We start from the raw sequence: 26,264 nt of genomic DNA, 5'->3' as shown, positions 1-26,264 counted from the left end.
CCTCAGCATAACAACACAGCACCGTCGCCTACATCAAAACTACTGTAAACATTCTGTCCTTAGGGCACCTCACTGGGCATGTACCTCAAGTTGCTACAATCTAAACTCACTTGGTTCCTCTCTGTGTTTGTGACAACTGGCCGTGAATGTTTCCATTGATTTGTTTCCTTCCGTTCTCTATTTCTAGAGGTGTTTTTTTTTTTTTAATCTCAACACCCTTTTACAATCATGTGAAATATCTGCACTCTTCTAAAGTCCAGTATGAAAAACTATTTTCAGGAGCTTGGCTTCTACCACCTAGTTCTTGCTTACCCTATAAGTAAAGGTTTATCCTTCTATTACTTTCCATTATTTGTTTTCTAATATGAGCATATCCATGTATATGGTTATGTGTGTGTATCTGACTTCAGGCATAGTCTCCCTTTCTAGGATGGGTGGCAGCAGGCTACAGCTCTCTTCACCTTGCTGTTACCACACACGCGTTGTGATGGTCACCCCATGACATTGTGGTACACCGTACTCCACCACGTGAATGTACTGTATGTATTCAACCGGTCTCTACTGACAGATAGCTGAATTGTGTCTGGCCTTCTGTGATTTCAAACAGTGCTGTCATGAGGAGCCTTGTACATGTCTTTTCATATTTTTGCCAGTAGGTCCTTAGGATAAATTTCTGGAAATGGGATTGCTAAGTTAAAGGGCAAATGCATATGTTCAGTTCAGTTCAGTCGCTCAGTTGTGTCCGACTCTTTGCGACCCCATGAACTGCAGCACGCCTGGCCTCCCTGTCCAGCACCAACTCCCGGAGTCCACCCAAACCCGTGTCCATTGTGTCAGTGATGCCATCCAACCATCTCAACCTCTGTCATCCCCTTCTCCTCCTGCCCTCAATCTTTCCCAGAATCAGGGTCTTTTCAAATGAGTCAGTTCTTCGCATCAGGTGGCCAAAGTATTGGAGTTTCAGCTTCAATATTAGTCCCTCCAATGAACTCTCAGGACTGATCTCCTTTAGGATGGACTGGTTGGATCTCATTGCAGTCCAAGGGACTCTCAAGAGTCTCCTCCAACACCACACTTCAGAAGCATCAATTCTTCAGTGCTTAGCTTTCTTTATAGTCCAACTCTCACATCCATACATGACCACTGGAAAAACCATAGCCTTGACTAGATGGACCTTTGTTGACAAAGTAATGTCTCTGCTTTTTAATATGCTGTCTAGGTTGGTCATAACTTTCCTTCCAAGGAGTAAGTGTCTTTTAATTTTATGGTTGCAGTCACCATCCGCAGTGATTTTGGAGACCAGAAAAATAAAATCAGCCACTGTTTCCACTGTTTCCCCATCTATTTCCCATGAAGTGATGGGATCAGATGCCATGATCTTAGTTTTCTGAATGTTGAGCTTTAAGCCAACTTTTTCACTCTCCTCTTTCACTTTCAAGAGGCTCTTTAGTTCCTCTTCACTTTCTGCCATAAGGGTGGTGTCATCTGCATATCTGAGGCTATTGATATTTCTCCTGGCAATCTTGATTACAGCTTGTGCTTCATCCAGCCCAGCGTTTCTCATGATGTACTCTGCATATAAGTTACATAAGCAGGGTGACAATATATATCCTTGACATACTCCTTTTCCTATTTGGAACCAGTCTGTTGTTCCATATCCAGTTCTAACTGTTGCTTCCTGACCTGCATACAGGTTTCTCAAGAGGCAGGTCAGGTGGTCTGATATGCCCATCTCTTTCAGAATTTTCCACAGTTTATTGTGATCCACACAGTCAAAGGCTTTGGCATAGTCAATAAAGCAGAAATAGATGTTTTTTTTTTAACTCTCTTGCTTTTTTGATGATCCAGTGGATGTTGGCAATTTGATTTCTGGTTCCTCTGCATTTTCTAAAACCAGCTTGAACATCTGGAAGTTCACAGTTCACATATTGCTGAAGCCTGGCTTGGAGAATTTTGAGTATTACTTTACTAGCATGTGAGATGAGTGCAATTGTGCAGTAGTTTGAGCATTCTTTGGCATTGCCTTTCTTTCGAATTGGAATGAAAACTGACCTTTTCCAGTCCTGTGGCCACTGCTGAGTTTTCCAAATTTGCTGGCGTATTGCATGCAGCACTTTCACAGCATCATCTTTTAGAATTTGAAATAGCTCAACGGGAATTCCATCACCTCCACTAGCTTTGTTCATAGTGATCCTTTCTAAGGCCCACCTGACTTCACATTCCAGGATGTCTGGCTCTAGATGAGTGTGAGTAATCACACCTTGGTGATTATCTGGGCCGTGAAGATCTTTTTTGTATAGTTCTTCTGTGTATTCTTGCCACCTCTTCTTAATATCTCCTGCTTCTGTTAGTTCCATACCATTTCTGTCCTTTACTGAGCCTATCTTTGCATGAAATGTTCCCTTGGTATCTCTCATTTTCTTGAAGAGAAATCTCTAGTCTTTCCCATCCTATTGTTTTCCTCTATTTCTTTGCATTGATGGCTGAGGAAGGCTTTCTTATCTCTCCTTGCTATTCTTTGGAACTCTGCATTCAAATGGGTATATCTTTCCTTTTCTCCTTTGCCTTTCGCCTCTCTTCTCTTCACAGCTATTTGTAAGGCCTCCTCAGACAGCCATTTGGCTTTTTTGCATTTCTTTTTCTTGGGGATGGTCTTGCTTCCTGTCTCCTGTACAGTGTCACAAACCTCCGTCCATAGTTCATCAGGCTCTCTGTCTATCAGATCTAGTCCCTTAAATCTATTTCTCACTTCCACTGTATAGTCATAAGGGATTTGATTTAGGTCATACCTGAATGGTCTAGTGGTTTTTCCCACTTTCTTCAATTTAAGTCTGAATTTGGCAATAAGGAGTTCGTGATCTGAGCCACAGTCAGCTCCCAGTCTTGTTTTTGCTGACTGTATAGAGCTTCTCCATCTTTAGCTGCAAAGGCTATAATCAATCTGATTTCGGTGTTGACCATCTGGTGATGTCCATATGTAGAGTCTTCTCTTGTGTTGTTGGAAGAGAGTGTTTGCTATGACCAGTGCGTTCTCTTGGCAGAACTCTGTTAGCCTTTGCCCTACTTCATTCTGTACTCAAGGCCAAATTTGCCTGTTACTCCAGGTGTTTCTTGACTTCCTACTTTTGCATTCCAGTCCCATATAATGAAAAGGACATATTTTTTGGGTGTTAGTTCTAGAAGGTCTTGTAGGTCTTCATAGAACTGTTCAACTTCAGCTTCTTCAGCGTTAACTGGTCGGGGCATATACTTGGATTACCGTGATATTGAAAGGTTTGCCTTGGAAACAAACAGAAATCATTCTGTCATTTTTGAGATTGCATCCAAGTACTGCATTTCAGACTCTTTTGTTGACCATAATGGCTACTCTGTTTCTTCTAAGGGATTCCTGCCCACAGTAGTAGATATAATGGTCATCTGAGTTAAATTCACCCATTCCAGTCCACCTTATTTCACTGATTTCTAGAATGTCGATGTTCACTCTTGCCATCTCCTGTTTGACCACTTCCAATTTGCTTTGATTCATGGACCTAACATTCCAGGTTCCTATGCAATATTGCTCTTTACAGCATCGGACCTTGCTTCTATCACCAGTCCCATCCACAACTGGGCATTGTTTTTGCCTTGGCTCCATCCCCTCATTCTTTCTGGAGTTATTTCTCCACTGATCTCCAGTAGCATATTGGGCACCTACTGACCTGGGAAGTTCATCTTTCAGTGTCCTATCTTTTTGCCTTTTCATACTGTTCATGAGGTTCTCGAGGCAAGAATGCTGAAGTGGTTTGCCATTCCCTTCTCCAGTGGACCACCTTCTGTCAGACCTCTCCACCACGACCTGTCCGTCTTGGGTGGCCCCACACAGCATAGCTTAGTTTCATTGAGTTAGACAAGTCTGTGGTCCTGTGATCAGATGGGCTGGTTGTCTGTGATTGTGGTTTCAGTCTGTCTGCCTTCTGACGCCTTCTCTCAGTGCCTACTGTCTTATTTATTTACTGATATTTAAAAAAAATAGTGCTAGACAGGAGCCCTCCTGGTCCCCTTAAGTGTTTCTCCTAATTCTTGTGCTCTGTTCTGGCTTAAGATGTAGCCCAGAGTGTTGGGAATGAGGCAACTCAGTGATGGGGCCTTGATGAGCCCAGGGACCTACTGTGAGCATCATGCAGTGCCCACAGAGGCGTATACATCTGGGTATTGGGAAGAAATGACACTGGATCTCAGTCTGCATGTGGGTTAGAGACAGGGATGGAACACGGGAGGAAACTGGCTCAGGCAGCGTGGCAGTTGGCACAGGGGGAGGATATGGCTGCAGCCAATACCCAGTTCACGGGGTAGGAAGGGAGGTCAGGAGGGCAGGAATGTGCGCGGGTATCCTGATGCAGTGGACTGAGCCCTGGGTCCTGCCAGCACTTGCTCCATGGCCCTGTGGCTTCTGTCTGCAGATGTGGAGAGGGTGAAATGGGGCTGCTGTGATAGCTGATGGCTTTGGCTCTTAAGTTGGGGACTTTGAGGTTCCTCAAAATAGCTGTGAGCCTCAGATTGGGGCATTTTGCAGGGAGTGATCAGAGTCCACTTGCTGGAGGCTGAAAAGCTGGCCCAGAAGGACAGCTTCCTGGGAATTCGAGGCAAGTCAGACCCCTACGCCAAGGTGAGCATCGGCCTGCAGCACTTCCGGAGCAGGACCATCTATAAGAACCTGTACCCCACCTGGAATGAGGTGTTTGAGGTGAGGGGCTCCTTACAGGCTCCCAGCTACTCTCCAGAGCTCCACTCCAGGCAGTGCTGGCCCAAACAAGATGGGGTTCTGCCTTCATGGTCTTCACATACCCATGGGGCAGAACTGTATCACAGGCATGGCCTACTTCCCAGATCCACTAGGCTTCCAGAGGTGGCCGCTCCTGGTGGAGGACTAGTTTATTGACTGATTCCTCCCTCTTTTCCTGACCAGAGGCAGCGTCATTGGAAGTTTCCCATTCACAGAACCTCAGGGGCAGTCCTGCCCCAACCCTCTCAGCCTTCCCTGCCCCAGAACCAGATGCCAGTAGCCTCAAGTTCTCCCTTAAGTTCAACCACAGTCCCTGTTGTGGGTAGGGCAGGCCCACAGCCAGGTTGAGGGTCACAGTTTGGAAGCTGCAAGCCCCCGGCAGAAAACAGAGCAGCCAACCGTCCGGGCCCCCAACCTGCCACAGTCTTAGACAAGCTGCCTCTGAGTCTCTGCATCCCACAGGAGAGGGCATCACTCCCTACTTCCAGTAAGGTTCTCCAGGAACCTGCCCAGGGCTCTGAGCTGCCAGGAGACAGGGCTGGAACTTGGCTCCCCTGAGGTCATGCTTGATGTCTATTTCATCAGCTATTGGGGCCTGCAGGTCAAGTCACCTCTCTTTCCTCCCAGTTCATAGTGTATGAAGTCCCTGGGCAGGACCTGGAAGTGGACCTGTATGATGAGGATCCTGACAAGGACGACTTCTTGGGCAGGTGAGGAGGGCCAAGCTGGACCTGGGGGTGCAGGGCTTTAGCCCTTGGGGTCACAGGTACTTCCACTTCCACCACTCAGGGACCGGCAGCTCCCACCACACTCTGACATAGTGACTGTGCCAGGCAGCCAGTACTGCCATTCCATACCACTGCCATGGACCTCCTCCCCAGATGTCCCCTGGGTGTCCAGCCCTGAGTCCTAGCCCTCTGGAGGCATGAAGGGGGTCCTGAGGTTTGTGCATCATGGGCTCTGCTTTCTGTGCTCTTCATAATGCACCCAGAGTCCCATCTGGAGCAGTGGGCAGGGCCAAGGCTGGTATGCATAGCCTGGCCCCAGCACCCAAGAAACATGTGCTCACTCTGTGGTGGAACAGAGCCTCTGTGCTCTGAGGATTGAAAGGATTAGGGTGGGGCTATCAGAACCCCCAAATTACACTGGTCCAGCCATCCTAATTCCAGGAATCTCCTATAAAAAGCATTAAACCTCAATCATTTATTGCAGACCTATCTGTGGTGGCAAAATAAAAAACCTGGAAGCATGACCAGACTCAGAGGACATTGGTTGAATATTTGAATAAATTTATCATTGCTAAACTAAAGAATACCCTACAGCTTTTAAAAATGATGAGTAGGATCTATGTATGTTGACCTGAATATGATATTCAGTATAGCTAAGGGAGTGGGGGAAATAGTCGAAACATTTCTCCGGGGAGGATGTGTGTGTGTTCACATGTGCTGGCGTGGAAGTGACACCACTGCTCATCTCAGAGGCTGGGATTAGGAGGCAGCAGAACAGTTTTACCCAAATCTTCATACTCCTAAATTGTTTAGCTTGTTTCCATGTATATGTGATTTTAAAATGTAGAAACAAAATGGGACAGGCACAATCTAACAGGCTAAGAAATAGCTTACCACCAGATGTGACTTACCATTTTAAAATTTCCATCTTAAAGGAGTTGTGACATTTGTAATGTTACAGATTAGAAGTGTGTCTGTGGTTCATATTTTATGTAACTGATTTCAAGTGTGTTTTGAGGTCCAGCACATTTCTAATAGTTAACATGGAATTATTCCCCCCTATCAGGACCTCCCAGCTGGGAGGTAGGTGGGAGGCACACGGTGAATGTGTTACCTTCTTTCACACTCATGCCAACTATACTTAGCCCCTGGAGGGCATCTGAGGCAGTTTTGGAAATGGAAGGGTCTGTTGGGTTATTACAGTGACCGCGGGAGGTGGTGCCGCTGGCATTTAGAGGACACAGGACAGAGAAGCTAAATTCCTGCAATGCATGGGCAGTTTTGCACAATGAAGACTCATCCCAGCCAAAATGCCAGGCGCACCCTCATTGAGCATCCAGAGTCAGTGTGTCCAGCAGCGTCTGCTTATTCCCCTCTGGGGATCAGAGCTGCTTGTCTGCTTGGGCAGCATGCCTAACGGGAGCAGCCCCAATGGCTAGACAGTTCTTCCTTAGGCTGAGCTCAAAGTGGTCTTCCATTCATTCTTGTGATGAATAAGGTCCTGTTGTGAGGGTCCCACTCAGATACTTGAAAACGCTTCAGAGTGGGCCTCCGTGCCTGCTGCTGCCCCTGGGCTGAACTGACCTTCACTCCCTGTGTATTCCAGCCTGCAGATCTGCCTCGGGGATGTCATGACCAACAGAGTGGTGGATGAGGTACAGTTGGCACCTGCAACCCCCTCCTTGTGGACAGCATTGCTTCCGCCCCGAACTGTAGTACTGGCCTTTCATAACCACCTCTCCTAGCCCAGAGCCCACCCTGTCTGCTCTGGTTCACCTCTTCCCTGAAGCCCCTATCAGGGCCTTACGGGGTCTCACTGGCCCTGTCCCCAAGCTCCCCTCCCTGTCCCCCTGCAGTGGTTTGCGCTGAACAACACAACGAGCGGGCGGCTGCACCTGCGGCTGGAATGGCTTTCACTGATCACAGAGCCAGACGCTGTGACTGAGGTGACTGCAGGGTGTCAGGCTTCTGGGCAGAAAGGTGGAGGAGGGCACTTGTGAGTGGTGTGTGGGGAGGAGGGAGGAGGGAGGAGGAAGGAGCTGAAGCCACAGATCTTGCTCAGGGTCCTCCGGCCAGCCCCACCTTCTGGAGAGCGTGTCCCTCAGCCCTCATCTCCACGCAGGGTGGATGGGATCCTTAAAATTTGTTAGTGCCTGTCAGCCCAGTTCATAGGGAAGTCCACCAGTTCTGACTCGAGTCTGTCATGCTGTAGTTGTATTTTCAGCCTCAACAAAGAGCTAGATTGTAAGGGGAGGTATGAAGAGGGTTCTCCTAAACTGGTCTGTGTCTCCTGCTTGTAGTGAGGGTCTGTGTCTGCTTGTAGGACCATGGGAGCTTTTCCACTGCCATCCTTGTGGTCTTCTTGGAGAGCGCCTGCAACCTGCCGGTGAGTGGTGACATGACCAGAGCGTCACACATACCCTGCCTTGTGCCCGTCACTTTCAAATGTCCATATGTTGCTCATTCACCCTACTCTTCTCATGCTGCAGAGAAGCCCTTTTGAGTACCTAAATGGTGAATATCAAGCCAAAAAGCTGTCCAGATTTGCCAGGGTAAGTGTGTGTGTGAAAGGAAGCGACAGCTCCTTTTCCCGAGTAACCACAGCTTCCAGTCTGCTGTGTACACAGCCTGGGGATGATGACTCAGTGGGGATCACTGAGTCTGCAGTGAGCCGGGCACTGGGCTCCTCCCACATCCGTTATGCCTGAATCCCATGGTGGCTGTGTATCCATTTTTATTGCCATTTAAAAATAGGACCCAGGAAGCTAAGTGCCTGGGTCACACAGCTCAGGTGAAGCCAGAGCTCAGCTCCACCCTGTCTTGTCTCCACAGCTCTAGGGAACAAGCACCTGTGTCCAGTCATGCCTCCTGTCTTTAAATTGGAAGCTCCCCACAGGGTCAGCCCAGCCCAGGTGCTGGCACAGTGATGACAGCCCAGGCCCCTGGGAATACCAGAGAGGCCTTCTCTCAAAGGGAGGCAGGTTGGGTGGTCTCAAGTCCCACCGATGCTCCTGAGGGTTGAGAGGCGGGGTCTCAAGTTGGCACTGTGGGTGCTATCTCTATTTTGTGGATTTGTCCCCTCACAGAATAAAGTCAGCAGAGACCCTTCTTCCTACGTCAGGCTCTCTGTAGGCAAGACGACACACCTGAGCAAGGTAAGATAGCTTGGTGTGCAGCCAAAGACTAAGGAAATGGGGACCCCAACACTTCAGGGAGAGAAGCAAAAGTGAAGGGAATTAGCTTACACTGAAGTAGGTGCCAGTGCACATTATAGGTGCTTTATATCACTGTGTCTTCAAAATAGCCTCACAAAAAGAGTTCCTCAGTTCAAGAATCTGGGGACCAGAGATCAGTGACTCAAAGAGCTAGAAAGCAGAACCAGGGTTCAAGCTTAGGCATGGCTCTCAGCCTACGTGCTTTCCATCACCCCAGCAGCAGAAGTCCCCTTGCCCTCCCCCCACCACCTCCCTGGGGAAGTGAGTTCTAGTGCTGGTAGGATTTCAGCCCCCGTGAGAGTTTCTGGCACACTCTCCTCGCCTTCAAGTCTGGCTGCCCTGCCCTGGTGCCTCCCACAAGCTGCAGCGTGTGTGGGTCTCTCCCTGGGTGGACAGAGAGCAGAGGGCACTGGTACCCTGCTCTGCCCAACCTAACCCTTCAGCGCTCCCTTTCTCTCCTGCCCCCAGACCTGTCCCCGCAGCAAGGACCCGGTATGGAGCCAGGTGTTCTCCTTCTTCGTGCACAGCGTGGCTGCTGAACAGCTGCATCTGAAGGTTTGCATGAAGTTGGGCTCTTGGAACAGAGCTCAGAGGCGTCTAAGCCGCGAGGGGTGGGGGCTTGAGCAGGTTCCCCAGGGAGTCAGGAGAGGATACTGAGGGCCCACAACTCATGAGCAGGTGCCCAAGGTCATTGGGGAGGAGGCTGTGGAAGGACAAATCCTTAAGTCCCATGGCACTCCCTGCCAGAGTCTCCAGTTTTTAAATATTAATAGCACCTAGTGTGGCCTGGGTTGAAATCTACTCAGGACATTAACAATGATGTACTTGGTCCCATCATAGAGCAGCACAGCTCATCAGTCCCTAAAGTCCTGAAGGCCCCAGGCATTGACAAACTTGCCTCATACAGGTCATGGTTGCCTCTCCCCTGAGTCACTCTCTTGCCCTGACTGAAGGCAGGGACCAAGTCAGGTTTCATTTCCAGTTTTCAGAACAGAACCAGAGGCTAAGAGAAGCACAGAACATCCTTACTGAAGTAAACTCAGTCTTGGTTGGAGCCAAGAGAGTACTGCTGGCGAGGGTGGGGCTTGGTTATCATCTTGTTTTGTGACTGGCCCATTGCCCAGGTGCTTGATGACGACCAAGAGTGTGCTCTAGGAGTGCTGGAGTTCCCCCTGTGCCAGATTCTCCCCCATGCAGACCTTACTCTGGAGCAGCGCTTCCAGCTGGACCACTCAGGCCTGGACAGCCTCATCTCCATGAGGCTGGTGCTTCGGGTAAATCTCTCCCATTTCCCCCAGGGTGGGCAAGGGGTGGTCTGCCCCAGCACTAAGTATCTGCCCTGTGTTGTGAAGAAGTTCAGAGATGGATTCATATTTTTTAATATCAATTTCAGGATATTGTCAACCATTTTCTCTTCAAATATTGCCTCTCCCAATCTTTTAATCCCTTCTCCTACATTTCCTTCGATTACATTGGACCTTATCATCTCCATGGCTTAACATGACCTGACTTCATATTTTCTCTCTCTTTATCTCTTGGTGCTACCTTCTAATTGCCTCAGACCTGTTTTCCATACCACTACATCTTTCTTTGGCTATGCCTAATCTGCTGTTAAACCTGTTCACGGTTTTTATTTCAAAGGCTACTTTTTCATTTTTCACTTTATATTTTCCAAGTCTACAATATCTTTTCTTTGTTGTATTTTATTTTCATGTTTCTAGTCTATCTTTAATCATTTGAAAATACTTAAAATGTATGTCTGCTAATCCTGTTATCTGAAGATCTTGGGAGTTAAATTTTGATGTCTGTGGTGTCCGTTGATGCTTTTTCATGGTGACTCATTTCTACATTTGGTAACTGGGGTTGCAGACATGTGTTCAGTGTTACCTTTGTGACTTGAAGTGAGGTTGTTCGCTTCCAAGGAAGTTCTGCTTTGGCTGCAACCAGGCACCTCAGGAACATTATAAACTTAAGTCCATTTTTATATTAATTTTCAAACTTTGGGTTTTGTGACCCCACAGGTTGTATAAATATGAATCCAAAATTCATAGGAGACAAACCTATACAGTGCCATATTCTCAGGAAATACTTTTATCTCCCATCAGACATAGTCCAGGCTGAGATCTATTTCTTGTCATCAGTCTTTGTTGGTGGGTGAAATGTTTATCCTAGACTACTTTTTCACTAAACATATCCCACCTTCCTGGGTCCTACACTGACCCAAGGCCTCATCTCCAAACCCCTTGGATTCTAAGGTTGATAAATAACCCTCGGAAAGTTAACCTTTTCCAGTTTTCCTTCTTTTTTTTTGCTTTTTTTTTTTTTAAACCTAGGGATTTCCCTTACTTTCTTGTGAATTTGGCTATGCATTTAGACGTATGTTTGTTTCATTTTATTGAGCATTTCTAACAAGAAGTTTTTCTGAATATTTTGATCACCATATTACTGGAAATCGAAATTCCTGGGAAGAGTCTTAATGACTGATGGGAAAAGGAGAAGGAGAAACAATGGCTGAGGTTTGAAACTTTGGGAGCACATGATTGTATCTGGATAGAAAACACATTTTAGGGGAAAGCAACGGTGAATAAGGTGGTGGCTAGAAATGATCACATCCAGAAGGCAGCTGGTGATATACAGGAAGGCTAAGGTAAATGGGTCAGGTCTCCAGCAGCCAGAACTAGTATAAAGAGAAAAGGGAGTCACAACTGAGTCTTCATGACAATTACTGAGGCAGGAAGAAGGGCAAAGAGAAGGTTTGGTCAGAGGGAGCCAGGGCAGAGAGGTTAAGAAGATAGGTCTGGGAGTAAAAATCCATTGGATTGGGCAGTCAGGAAGGAACGGAGTTTTGAGGAAGCTGTTCCTCCCAGAAGAGAGAAGGAACCATTTCCCAGGGGTGAAGGTGAGAGTAGGGGGGAGAAAGTGGAAGTGATGTGCCAGCCCACAAACAACCCTGTCATCTGCTCACAGTTCCTGCACTTGGAAGAACAAGAGCTGGGAAGTCCATACACAGGACCTGAAGCCCTAAAGAAAGGCCCTCTGTTCATTAAGAAGGTCACCACCAACCAGGACCCTAGAGCCCGACCCCAGGGAGAGGGCCCTACAGATGTGCCATGCCCTCCAGACCCTGCTTCTGAGATCAAGCAAGCCGCCAAGAACACCACTTCTGCCACCATCACTGCCACCAAGCCCACGCTTGAAGAGACGGGCCCAGAGCCCAAAGGCAAGGACAGTGCACCCATGGGGAAGAAGAGTCTGGCCACCATCTACCTGGCTGTGCCAGGCCCCCACTCTCCGGGGCCCATCAAGTCACCCAGACCCATGAAATGCCCTGCCTCCCCATTCGCATGGCCACCCAAGGGGCTGGCTCCCAGCATGTCCTCGCTCAACTCCCTGGCCTCTTCCTGCTTTGACCTGACAGATAGCAGCCTCAACATTGAGTATGCACCTCTCTGCTTAATATTTTCTAAAATGACCTGCATGAAAAATACCTCCCTGGATGGAAAAGTAGATATGAACTTACTTTTCTATGCAAGTCTTGGTTTTTCACAAAATGGTTTCATAAGGCAGCATGGTGGATAGAAAGAACACAGGATGTGGGGAGAGAAAGCACGTGTGCATGTGCCCAAAAGTCTGGTGGGGCTCTAGCTACATACCAACTATAAAACAGTGTTGGACTTTGGTTGTTAAGGTTCCTTACAGCAAAAACATATCCTGAATTCTAAAGAGTTATTTATACTGGGATGATATGGAAAGCCAAGAATGTGGAATTATATAACCAATGGCTGCTATTTATTAAGTGTTGCCTCTGGGCTTAGCAACTGGATCTTCGCAGTAACCCTGAGAGACAGAACTTACTATCATAAAGGTTGAGTAACTTGCCCAAGGTTCCACAAGAAATCATAGTATAAAGGCAGATGCTGCTAGAGGGTTCTTCCTATGGTACCATGCTCTCCCTACAGTGAAGTAGGATAATTATACATGAATGCGGGATAGGAAGTAATTCCAACTAAAAGGAACCTTACTGAGAATTAATTTGTTAACTGACATGCTTCTTGGGGGTGGGGGGAGAGGCCAGCACCCGTAATGGCAAGAGAAATGACAAGCCCTTTCTTTACAGAGGCGGGGATCTCGGGCATCGGGGGCTGGGTGAGATTCAGCTCACGGTGCGCTATGTGTGTCTGCGGCGCTGTCTCAGCGTGCTAATCAATGGCTGCAGGTAAAGAGATGCTAGAACGAGGAAAGATCCCTTGGGAGCATTAGGTGACCAAAAATCAGTGGGGGTGCTTGGAGCAATGGCAGGGGCAGGCAGCCCCAAGGTAGACACTTGGAAGGAGTGAGATTCGAATGCTCTAACAGGATCCTCGATGGAGCTGACAGGCTCTAGAACCAAGGGTGTTGCTCAGACACATCCACTGCAAAGCTGTCTGGGGTGCCCTGGAGCCAGGACATTTTCTCAAGAATCTTCAACTTCCTTTACATGGAAAAGTACTTGGCTCTACCCCAAACTTCATAAAAACACATCTTTAAAACCACGCACCTGATGTTTTGTCCTCCAAATTCTGCAGACTTTTGATTTTTTTGGTCTAGATTATAGGGCATTTTTATCCCCAAGGCCATCTAAAGCTGTATGGCTAGTACAGCTTTCTCCAAATGAGTGCTTTCAGTATATCAAAATGAGGGGCCTCTTTTCTTTAATGTCTTTGAAACCAAATCAGAAACCTGACGCCCTGTACCAGCAGTGGAGCTGATCCCTACGTCCGTGTCTACTTGTTGCCAGAAAGGAGGTGGGCAAGTCGTAAGAAGACCTCAGTGAAGCGGAAGACCCTGGAACCCCTGTTTGATGAGACGTAAGTGGCCCAGGGGGCCTGCTTAGAGTGTCCCAGCCACTCGAGTATTTGCTGAGTACCTCCTGTGTGCCTGGCAACTGCCAGATGCTGGGAAGGGCTGGGGTTGAACAGGGCACCAACATAGTCATGAAGCTTCTACATTTTGTGGGAGCAAAGGACTGCCAGAGAAGTTTAGCAGAACAGTCACCCACTTTTCTTGCCTGTGTGGACCAAAGCGTTCCTGATTATGAAATGTTCCACACTCTTTCTCTTTAAACAAATCCCCTTTGGCAGCAAAAAGATTTGAATCTAGTCAGATGTTTGTTTTCAAACATAAATAAACATACCTTGAACCTAAGGACCTAAAATGTCCTCCAAAGTTCCAAGCTCTTTGGCCTGTCTTCCCTCCTGTAACAAGCACAGGTGGAACAGATACCCTCCCCCAGTGTGTCCACCCATGTCCTTGGGGACAAAATTAGTAGACAGAGTCTAATCACATTTCTTGCTTTTGATGAGTCTGTGGTGGTAAGTCTTATCTTTAATATTCTTATTTTTGATTTCAAGTTGATCACAAGGTGCTTACTTCTTTTTGCTGTGGGATCCTAAGAGAAGATATTGCTAGCCAGCCTAGGATGATTTACCTAATAATGTTTGTTTCTGCTTATCTTGATCAATAACTACTCATTTTAAAAAGAGTTGTACTGAGTTCTTTTTTGGGTCATGTCTAAAGACTAATATGTTCCTTCAAAAGCTACATTTTTAGTTCATTGATATCAAGAAAGAATGTGGGGAGAGAGAATTAATTCGTTCAATATTTATTGAACACTGTTTATTAATATTAGGCACCATCCTATATTCTGCAGTCACACAAGTGAAAGATGTTGCCTTCAAGGGGAGCTCTGACATAAAAGGATGTCAAAACTGTTATGTGGGAACACAGGAGGTTGACTTTTGTGACAAACCTAATCTGTCAGTAATTCTCTCTCGAAATTGTAACAGCAAGATATGCCTGGATTATCTACAAGGCAGACTTGGCAACCTTGATCTTAAATGTAAACCTAGAAGTAAAGAATTCAGAGGTCTCTTATCAGTACATGATTGATACCATATACATTATAATTAAAATATCTAAAATTAAAGATAAGATAATCTTAAAAACAGTGAGAGAAAAACAAGTAATTACATCCCCCCAGCCCCCAACATAAGACTATCAGCAGAAACTTTTCAGGCCAGAATGGAGTGGCACAATATATTCAAACTGCTGAAAGGAAAATGCTTCCAACCAAAAATACTCTACTGGGGAAACTTATCATTCAGAATTGAAGGAGGCTACTTTAGTACCCTACTTTCAACAAAGGATAGATCATCTGATAAATTCAATAAGGAAACATTAGCTGTATATGACTTGCTAGACCAGATGAACTGGTCTAATACATAGAACAGTCCATCCCAAAGCAGCAGAATACACTGTCTCAAGTGCCCACAGAACATTCTCCAGGATAGATCATATACTAGGCTGCCACAAACAAGTCTTAAATTTAAGAAGACTAAAATCATGTTAAGAAATCAAGACAAATAAGAATATATGTTCAAAGAAAATGGAAATGTAACATAACAAAATTTATGGGATGTAGCAAAAACAGTTCTAAGAGGAAATTTCATAACAGTAAATGCATATATCATAAACAAGAAAAATCTCAAACCACCTAACCTTACATCTCAAGGAACAAGAAGAAGAATAAACAAAGTCCAAAGTTAACAGAAGGAAGAAAATAAAGTTCAGAGTGAAAATAGAGACTAAAAAAAAAAACAGAAAAAAAATCAATGAAACTTAAGAGCTTTGAAAAGATAATCAAAATTGATAAACCTTTAGCTAGACTCACCAAGGGGAAAAAAAAAGAGGGCAAAAAAGAGGAAACAGAAGCTGTAAAATTGATACCACAGAAATACGAAGGATTATAAGAGACTATGAATAGTTATACATCAACAAATTAGATAACCTAGAAGAAAAAGATAAATTCCTAGAAAGATACAACTTACCAAGACTGAATAATGAAGAAACAGAAAATGTGAAAAGACTGATTACTAGGAAGAATTAATCAAAAATCTCCCAACAAATAGGTCCAGGGACCACACAGCTTCGCTAGTGAACTTTACCAAATATTCCAAGAATTAATACCATTCCTTCTCAAACTCTTCCAAAATATAGATGAGGAAACACTTGCAGACCCACTTTACAAGACCAGCACTCTCACCAGGTTTATTCAACACAGTATTGGAAAGTCAAGCCATAGTAATCAGACAAGAAGAAAATAAAAAGGAAGAAATAAAACTGTCACTGTTTGAAGATGACATGGTGCTTTATAAAGAAAATCCTAAAGAAGCCACCAAAAATCTAATGAATTCAGTAAAACTGCAGGATACAAACCTAATAAACAGAAATCCATTGCATTTCTATACACTGACAACAGAGTATCAGAGAAATTAAGAAAACCATTCAAAACTGCACCAAAAAGAATAAAATATCTAGGAGTAAATCTAACCAAGGAGGTAAGAGACCTGTACTCTGAAAACTAAAACACTGATGGAAGAAATCAAAGACAACACAAACAAATGGGAAGATTATGAATTGGAAGAATTAATAATGTTAAAATGTCCATACTATACAAAGCAATCTATAGATTCAATGCAATCAAACTTCTAATGGCATTTTTACAGAAATAGAAAATCCTAAAATTTGCATAGAACCACAAGAGTCAAAGCAATCTTGAGGAAGGTGAACAAAGCTGGAGGCATCATACTCCCTGATGCCTCCAGGCATCAAACTATTTTACAAAGTTATAATAATCAAAACAGTATGGTACTGGCATGAAGAGACATCAGTGGTACAGAATAAAGAGCCCAGAAATAAACCCACCCACACATATATGGCCAATTAACTTATGACAAAGGAGACAAGAATGTATCATGGGGGAAGCACAGTCTCTTCAACAAGTGGTATTGGGAAAACTGGACAGTCACATGCAAAAGAATAAAATTCCACCACTATCTTACACTGTTACACTGTACACAAAAATTAACTCAAAATGGACTACAGACGTGAATGTAAGAGCTGAAACTATGAAACTCTTAGAAGAAAACTTAGGTGAGTTAAACTCACTGACATCAGTCTTGGTGATGATTTTTTGGATTAGACACCGAGACCAAAGGCAACTAAAGCAAAACTAAACAAGTGAGGCAACTTGAGACCACATTAAAACACAGCGAAGGAAACCAACAAAATAAAAAGACAACCTACCAAATTGGAAAAAATACTTGTAGGTCATATATATAGTAAGCAGTTAATATCCAAAATCTATATTAAAACTCACAGAACTCTACAGAAAAAAAAATCTGATTAAAAAATGAGCAGAGGCTCTGAATAGACATTTTTCTGCAGAAGAAGTATGGATGGTTAGTAGGTACATGAAAAGATGCTCAACATCATTAATCATTAGGGAAATGCAAATCAAAACCACAATGAGATATCACCTCATATCTGTGAGAATGGTTATTATAAAAAAGAAATAACAAGTGTTGGTAAGGATATGGAGAAAAGGGAACCCTTGGGCACTGTTGCTGGGAAGGTAAATTGGGGCAGCTATGGAAAACAGTATGGAGGTTCCTCAAAAAAATAAAAAAATAGTACTACCATACTACCAGGCAATTCTACTTCTGTGTATTTATTAAAACAACAGTAATTCAAAATGATATATGCACACCCGTATTCACTGTGGCATTACTTACAATAGCCAAGACATGGAAACAACCTAAATGTCCATAAAAAAAGAAATCTTTCCATTTGCAACATGGATAGACCTTGAGGGCATTATACTAAGTTAAATAAGTTAGAAAAAGATAATTACTTATGATCTCACTCATATGTGGAACCTAAAAATACCAAAAAAAACAACCAAACAAAAACACCCAAGCTCATACATATAGAGATTTGTGGTTACCAGAGGTGGAGATTAGGGTGTGTGTGAAATAGATGGCAGGGGTCAATAGGTACTAATTTCTGTCTATTAAGTGAGTAATTCATGGGGATATAATGTATAGCATGGTGACTACAATTAATAATGCTATATTACATATTTGAAAATAGCAAGGAGAGTGGATCTTGAAAGTTCTCATCACAAGAAAAAAAATTTGTTGTAACTATATGTGGTGATTTAGACTGACATTTTATAACATATACAAATCACATCATTATTGGACACATAAAACTTAATAATGCTATGTCATTTATATCTCAATTAAAAAAATTAAGATATAGGATTATATTAAATCATGCATGTCAAACTTTTGAAGTGTAAAGCACTGTTGAATTTAAATAATCTTCACTCAATTTAAAAAAATTTAAATATTAAAAAAAAAAAATCCTGAAGTAAGGAGTCCAGAGGCCTCTTGTGAGTATGTGACAAAGCTTGTATACTAAGATTCCTCTGCCTTACTCCACAGGCACAAGTGGGAAAAAGCCACTTTTTTCCATGCAATTTCAGCAAAACTAATTATTCAGCATCCTAGCCCTTAGCTGGTCAGAAAAAAAAAAAAAAAAGAGGTTGAGGTGGTCCTATGAGCAGGCACAGTTCAGAGAGAAGGGACAGCTGAACAGAGTGACAACCAGAGTAGAGTCAGAGAAAGAAAGAAGCAACCCCAAAGCACAGTAGTCCAAGGAGCTTCTCAAGAGGGGTAAATGGCCTCTTGACACTTCCAGGTTTTGTAACAGGACAGTGATTATCTATAATAATGATGCAGCAAGTATCTGCTGTAACCTAATACTGCTCTAGATTCTTTATAGTATCTAGAACAGTAGACAGTCTGTATCTTCTGTTTTAAAGGTAGGAAAATGGATGAAACACTAGAGATTTTCAATGAAAATAATTAAAATATATAAATCTCATTTCTGACTTTCTGCTCCTTAAAGATTTGAATTTTTTGTTTCCATGGATGAAGTAAAGAAGAGGTCACTAGATGTCGCAGTGAAAAACAGTAGACCACTTGGCTCACACAGAAGGAAGGAACTGGGAAAGGTAAGCACAAAAGGGGGTCTTGGTACTCTTTCCCTCCTGGCAGCTACCTGGAGTTCACAGGGGGAACACATCCTTGCTGAAGTTTTGATGGGATCATCAGTTTGTTATCAGAACTGACTTTAAGGAAGATACAGCCTCACTGGGAGGTTTTTTGTTTTGTGCCTTTCAAAAAATAATCTTAAAACTAAACTATATAAATTAATATAATAAACCCTATTTTAAGAAACTCAGGAATATCCAAGTTTATCACTACAAAAGTATTTGAACCTCTACTATGATATTAAGTATTGTTTTCATAAGTACAGCATTGTGTGAAGCTTGGATCTCATTATGTCAAGACTTCTGGGGTGAATGTGATTTTAACTTAAAGTCAGAAGTAAAGAAAATATAATCCTCAGGAAGGAGAGACAAAAAAGAATGGTATTTGTACACTCTGTAATTGTTGTATTTTAAACATTATCTTATGCTCATTTTTTAAAGCCCACTCTATGAAGTAGGTGATGATAGTCCCATTTTTATTGTTGAGAAAACTATAGTGTCTTGCTTAAAATTCTGGATCAGTTTGTAAGTAAAGGCAAGCTGTTTTCTCTAAAACATTTGTTAAGTAAATTCCTGAGGTACAACTGCAAATAGCAGTTCACCTTTTCCTAGGACACTGAGGTTGGTGTCAGTCCTGTCTTTCTGGAGAGGTTCTATATATTGAAAGCCAAAGAAAAAGAGCTATTGCTCAAAATTCAAGGAGGCCCTTTTTAGGATCAGTTTCATTTATCCCAGTATGTTTCCATTTAATGCAGTTTTGAGGAAGAGAACTGATAATTTGTGCTTGTTTAGGTACTGATTGACTTATCAAAAGAAGATCTGATTAAGGGCTTCTCACAGTGGTGAGTGGTTTCATTTTATCACATTATATCTGCTACTCAATTTATCTCAGGTGGTTGCCCATATTCTCTTTCCAAAGTTTTTCCCTCTTCAATATCTTATCAAGGAGGGGGACATTATCACTTTTACTTCAGGCTTTACTGCCTACAGACTTCACTTATCTAAAGAACCTCTCTGTAAGCTCTAGTCTTAACCTTGGCTGGTCCACTTACAGAGATGAGTTCTGCTGGTCCCACAGGCCCAGGTAGGATAGACTAGGCCACTTGTCCTGATATTGCCACAACACACTCACAATACTAACACAAGTTCAAACCCAACTGTCTTACAGGTATGAGCTGACTGCAGATGGACAGCCTAGAAGCTGATGATGAACAACATCTTTATTTTTTAAATGTGTACATATGTATATTTTGTAATTTAAATCACAATACCATTTGAAAATACACATATGTGTGGGTGTATACATATATACACAGACGTATGTGTATATATACACATACACACACATTCTTGTGTGCAGTATAACTGCATGACTGGGTAGTATTAGGCAGAGGTAAACACATGTAAAAGCAAGAACTGCTCTTTCTTGGTTGGGTTTAATTGTTTAAATCCAAATAGAAGTGGGGTATTTGTGCCTAACAAATGATCAGAACCTCAGTGGTGAACTTTCACTGACTTAGGACTTGCATGAATGTCTACACCAGGTGTCCTGTCTTAGACACAAGATGAGGGAGGTCCACTTGTGGAGCAGCTGTCAGTACTCCTGGGCAGGGACTGACGCAGGAGGAAGGTTTTTTTATGGGACTAAAAAGTGACCCACCCAAAAGTGCTGAGAGCTAACTCTAAGCTCTACTGGCTGCCACCTTTGATACTTCTCTGGAAGTTCGTTCCTGTATCTGCTGTGGAACTAAAACATACTCTCCTGATGACAACCATGTTAGTGATATACCTATATACCTTGAGTTAAGTACTTCAGTGTGGGATGGATAGCCTGGGATCAAACTCCAGCATGTGGCATTATTTCCATAGGAAAATGCAAACAGAGTTTCAAGCCCAGGTCTGTCTGCACTCCCACAGCAGAGCACTGGAGACCGGAGTGCCAGAGAGGACAGGGGCTTTCTGTATCTCTCTTAGATAGGTTTGGGAATTCTGCTCCACTGTTCTGAGGGCTGATTCACCTAAGCAACATTAAAAACAAATTATGTAAACTGTATATTTAAACAAGTGCCTCTTTTGCATTTCAGACTTTATAAAACCAAATATTCTTGTCGTTTCTCATGTTCCTAGAGCTGCTGTCAAGTCAAGTCTTCTTGTCATTTATCTGCTCAGGCAGCACCCCCTGCCCTTGCTTCCTCTCCCACCACAGCTTTCACTGAGCTTTTCTGAAGAATGGTAATATCTTAAAGTTTCTGTCAGGTTACTCTCACTTATAAATTATCTCTCTCCTGTTTTTTACAAAATTCAAGCCCACTCCTTGTGTTTTAGACTGAACACAATCAGGTCTCCAGTTTTTGGCTGCCTTATTCATGTGCAGATGCTCTGTTCCAGAACTGTCCAAATATATCCTGCCTACTAATCCTACTCACCTCTTAGAGGCCTGTGTTAAACCCACCTCCTCCACTGAGCCAGTCCACACTGAAAGGGCCTCTCCCCCCACCTAGGGCATCTACTATCAACATTCTACATTTTTCATTTTAACAATTCCCTGCCTTGTAACCTTTAATTTAAAAAAATGTTTATTAAATATCTACTAAAGTTATATGCTAAGAAACTATCTGTATTGTGTTTGGTATTTGATGTTTCTGTTTACTTTCTAATTCACCTCAAGTTACTTGAATTGATTTTTCACCCCTATCATCCAAGACTTAATACATCCATGCTAAGTACATGGCAGATGTGTAATAAAATTTATTTTTGCTGTTTTGAGTGACAAATTCTCATTATAAAGTAGGACAATTGATGTCTGTCCTATCTACCTCACAGCGGCATTGTAATGTTCACTAAACAGACAAGTTCTTTGAAATGATAAAGTACCAGAGGAATAAATGGAATGTATCATATATCATTTCCTGAATATTAGCCACCCTAAAACAACTATTGAGCAAAATGGCAGACAAAGCAGACAAGTGAAAACCTATCCTTCCGGTAGTCCAAACACACAGAAAATCTAATTAAACCATAAATTTTAAGCATGATTTTAAACATGACTGACTAAAAAGTAACACAGGTTAAGTTCCAGTGACAGTTCAAAGAGAAAATCTAAAGTAGCATATAGGAACTGAAGAGGGTGTTTTGAAGAGAACCGGAATTCTAGCGCACCGGATAGAAGGTAAAGCTACTATGTAAGGGACATGGAGCCTGGAAAGTTTTGTCCTCAAAAAACACCATGGCTGAGAATGAGGACAAGGAACTGGTTGTCAGCAATGGGTGAACAATCAGCTACTCTCTCCTATAGGAACATGGAGTCTGAAGTTACACACAACTGACTTAGTTTGGAAACCTTGAAACTAATGTGAAAGTTGGGTTTAGAACCTGGAACCATGTCAAGCCCTGACTGGGACAACCACAAAATTGCCCCTAGGGTTGTGATTCCCATCTAGGACACACTTGGAACCACCAGAGCAGGTAATTCCCACTAAAAGGAAGCTCACAGGCAAAAAAAATTTTTTTAAAATATGAAGCACAAGGGAATACCAAATTGAAAAATGGCCACTGGATGTGTTTTAGCAAGAAACAAAATGTAACATAAGGCAGGAGTGGCTTGTGGAAAACAACAGAGAGTAAAGAAATCTGTAAAATATGTAAGGTAAACCTAAGTAAGTCTTGACTATTTTAAACAAGGAAGCAAGCAACCTAAAAAGTCTGCAAAACTGGACTAGTACTGACATCTAAGAGCCATGAAGCTGGTTCAGAGGAATGTTAAAAGTATTTAAGTCCTTATTTAAGAAGCTAAGGGAGTTTTATATTTTAAAATATAGCTTTGTAGGTGGCAGTTACTAGTTACCTTACAGCTCCAAATCAACCCATCTTGGCCCTGCTCTGATACTAGAAATACCACAGCCTCCTCCCCTCTGCCAGGGGTCTTGATGTCAGGCTTATCAGTTGAGGACACTGCAGAGACACTGCAAGGCCAGAGTGGGAAGAAGGGGCTTTTTCTTCCTCTCCTGAGGTGCTGTTACCCACGGCAGCTAGCTGACTGTCATGTGGAGGCTGTTCTCTGTTACCTAAGCACCAGCCACAGTGTACTCTTGGCTCATGCCCTTGGGCCCTGCAACCATAAACACGATCTTCATGGTTCAGCACCATCCAACACCCTCTGGCAAGTTTATTTGCCACAAGTGGGTTGGCTGTTCTGTGGCAGCCAGACCTCCACTCAGAGGTTTAAATCTCAGCATCGTGGGAAGGCACTCTTAAGTTTCTTGTTCCCTTTCCTTTATCCCTGGGGTAAGTAGTATCTGCTTTCTGAAGTCACCACTGCATACTCCCTAGAGTCCTCTTTTGTCTCCTTTTAGCAGTTAACTGCTTTTACTAGTCAGCAATTCTTATTTTAAATGTTTCCTGTTAGGCTACCTGTGCAATGTAGTTTTTGTCTTCTGACCTGACCTTGACTAAGTGTGTATTAAAATTTTTAAGATAACCAATAATATAGAGTAACAATAGAAAAATCAATAGAGTTGAAATATAAAACTTCCAAATCAGTAGTGAAGAATAAAAATTCAACACTGCTCCAAAAAAATAGGAAGGAAATAAGTAGCATAGAAAAATATGATAAATAAAAAATACAAAAGATAGGCAAAAGACTTCTAAATATACTTGTAATCATAGTAGGTGAAGTGAAAGTTGCTCAGTTGTGTCCAACTCTTTGCGAACCATGGACTATATATAGTCCATGGAATTCTCTAGGCCAGAATACTGGAAGTAGGTAGCCATTCCCTTCTCTAGGGGATCTTCCCAAACTAGGTATTGAACCCAGGTCTCCCACATTGCAGGCAGATTCTTTACCAGCTGAGTCACAATCATCGTAAAGGCACTATTAAAACCTATAATGTCAAATTCCATGAAAATTAAAAGTACAGCTATATGTTATTTACAAGAGGTTCACTCCAAACATACAGAAGTGTTGAAAGTAAAGGGATGAAAACGAGAAACCCAAGGATAGTTTAGACTTCTGTTTATAGTAATGGTAGCAAGTGAAAGTCGTTCAGTCATGTCCAACTCTTTGGGACCCCCTGGCCTGTAGCCTGCCAGGCTCCTCTGTCCATGGAATTCTCTAGGCCAGAATACTGGGATGAGTAGATATCCCCTTCTCCAGGGATCTTCCCAAGCCAGGGATCGAACCCAGGTCTCTGACACTGAAGGCAGATTCTTTACCATCTGAGCCACGAGGGAAGCCCAAGAATACTGGAGTGGGGGAAAAAAAAAAAAAAGAATACTGGAGTGGGTAGCTTATCCCTTCTCCTGTGGATCTTCCTAACCCAGGAATTGAACCGGGGTCTCCTGCTTTGCAGGTGGATTCTTTACCAGCTGAGCTACCAGGGAAGCCCAACATCACACTTAACGGTGAAGTGTGAAAAAGATTTCCTTTTGAAATCTGCAACAAGAAAGGGTTGATTCCTATCACCACTTCTATTCAGCCTTATATTGTAGCCTATGTAGTTGGGTAAGGAAAAACAGGTATATCTGATCAAAATTGTTATTATATGCAGATGATATGATCATAAGTATAAAAATCCAAAATAATCTAAAGATATACTGCTAGAGTTAATCAGAGTTTCCAGCAAGAATGTTGAATACAAAGTAAATATTTAAAAATCAATTATATATATATATATATTTTCATTTATTTTTATTAGTTGGAGGCTAATTACAATATTGTAGTGGTTTTTGTCATACATTGACATGAATCAGCCATGGATTTACATGTATTCCCCATCCCGATCCCCCCCCCACCTCCCTCTCCACCTGATTCCTCTGGGTGTTCCCAGTGCACCAGGCCAGAGCACTTGCAAAAAAAAAAAAAAATCAATTATAGTTCTCTATTTCTGAAACAGGTGGGAAATGAAATTTTAAAAAGACAACTTATAAATGCATAAAGATCAAATACTATGAATATATCTAGCAATAATCCCTACAGGAAAATTATGAAACTTTATTATGAAATGTTAAAGTAAACCTAACCAAGTGGAGAGCTATGCTACAGTAGGAGTTTGAAGATCCAACATTATAGATTCTGATTTTCCCCACTGATCCTATGTTTAATGAAAGTTCAATAAAAATCTCAATATGTAGTGCATGTGTCTGTGTGTATAATTTAATAATCAGACTCAATACACATGGAAATACAAAGGGTGGGATACCAAAGTTTATTATAAAGTTAAAATAATGAAGACAGCAGGATACTAGTGCGGGGTAGATAAATGGACCAGAAGAATACAAGAGAGTCCAGTAACAGACCCATTCACATATAGATATTCAATATATGACAGAAGTTAACACTATAAGCAGAGGGGAAATAATAGATTTGCAATAGACAGTGCTGAAACAACTGGGTATCTGTGACAGAAAAGGTAACAGTCCTTTACTTATACCACATTAAGAAAAAAAAACCTCCAGGTATATTAGACTAAGTGTGAAAGGCAAAACTATACAGCTATAAGATAACACAGGAGAGTAACTTTACAATTTGTGACTAGAGAAAGATTTCATAAGACACTAAGAGCACTGACTATATCTCTACATCCTTAACTATATTCTCTATATTAAAATTAAGTTCTTCAGTTCATGAAAAGACACTAGAGGAAAGAGGAAACAGAATGGAAGAAGGCATTCGCAACATGTGTAACCATCAAATAGTTCATGTCTAGAATATATAAATAACTCTTACAAATCAATAGGAAGACAGATTGTCCAACAGAAAAAGACACCAAAGACACATACAAGCACTTCAAAAATAAACTACAAACTAAAAGAAACAAAGGAAAAGATGTTTAACTTCATTAGTAATCAGGAAAATAAACATTAAAGTCACACTAAGAGCTCTACACATTATACTGGCAAAAAAAAAAAAAAAACTTACTCATCAAAAGTTGGTCAAATATGGAAAACTGGGGACCCTTCAAACATTAATGGTGGGAGTATAAGTTGGTACAACTACTCTGGAAAACAGTTTGGCATTTTCTTCTAAAGTTAAAATACATATGATCTATCAAAGTCACACACTATACAACCCCAGAGGATCCATTCACATCATTAGATGTGTTTTCCTCTGCTGCTGCCAAGTCACTTCAGTCGTGGCCAACTCTGTGTGACCCCATAGACGGCAGCCCACCAGGCTCCCCCGTCCCTGGGATTCTCCAGGCAAGAACAATGGAGTGGGTTGCCATTTCCTTCTCCAATGCATGAAAGTGAAAAGTCAAAGTGAAGTCGCTCAGTCGTGTCCGACTCTTCGTGACCCCATGGACTGCAGCCTACCAGGCTCCTCCGTCCATGGGATTTTCCAGGCAAGAGTACTAGACCCAGCAATTTTGCCTGTTAGATATTGATTCTATAAAACCTGCACACAAGTGAACAAGGATATGTGTACAAGAATGTTCACAGCAGTAGCTCGCAATAGCCAAGAACTGGAAGCAACCCAAATGCCAATCCCTAGAACAACAAACAAATGGATTATGGAACATTCATAGAAGAATACCAGACACCAATGAAAATAAATGACCTGGACCTACATAAAACAATATAGATGAATAGTACAAACATAATGTTGAACAAAAGAATTAAGAAGA

The 26,264-nt window shown here is 42.6% G+C and overlaps 1 protein-coding gene across 1 annotated transcript in view; it reads left to right on the top strand.

The window, feature by feature from the left end:
* Positions 1-21,394, top strand: part of ESYT3 (extended synaptotagmin 3) — a 53,370-nt gene extending 31,976 nt beyond the window's left edge. Inside the window, exons 9-23 of the mRNA XM_043474290.1 lie at positions 4,553-4,723; positions 5,390-5,472; positions 7,097-7,145; positions 7,347-7,436; positions 7,814-7,876; positions 7,980-8,042; positions 8,577-8,645; positions 9,174-9,260; positions 9,830-9,979; positions 11,673-12,142; positions 12,823-12,921; positions 13,421-13,552; positions 18,498-18,603; positions 19,435-19,484; positions 19,811-21,394. Coding sequence (XP_043330225.1) covers positions 4,553-4,723; positions 5,390-5,472; positions 7,097-7,145; positions 7,347-7,436; positions 7,814-7,876; positions 7,980-8,042; positions 8,577-8,645; positions 9,174-9,260; positions 9,830-9,979; positions 11,673-12,142; positions 12,823-12,921; positions 13,421-13,552; positions 18,498-18,603; positions 19,435-19,484; positions 19,811-19,847 — 1,719 coding nt within the window. The 3' untranslated portion in view covers positions 19,848-21,394. The remainder of the gene's footprint in view (positions 1-4,552; positions 4,724-5,389; positions 5,473-7,096; positions 7,146-7,346; positions 7,437-7,813; positions 7,877-7,979; positions 8,043-8,576; positions 8,646-9,173; positions 9,261-9,829; positions 9,980-11,672; positions 12,143-12,822; positions 12,922-13,420; positions 13,553-18,497; positions 18,604-19,434; positions 19,485-19,810) is intronic.
* Positions 21,395-26,264: the final 4,870 nt, after the last annotated feature.

The sequence above is a fragment of the Cervus canadensis genome, chromosome 7 (assembly GCF_019320065.1).
Source record: "Cervus canadensis isolate Bull #8, Minnesota chromosome 7, ASM1932006v1, whole genome shotgun sequence".
NCBI lineage: Eukaryota > Metazoa > Chordata > Mammalia > Artiodactyla > Cervidae > Cervus > Cervus canadensis.
The sequence above is the reverse complement of the archived record's forward strand: the minus strand, read 5'-3'. Positions and strand labels throughout refer to the sequence as shown.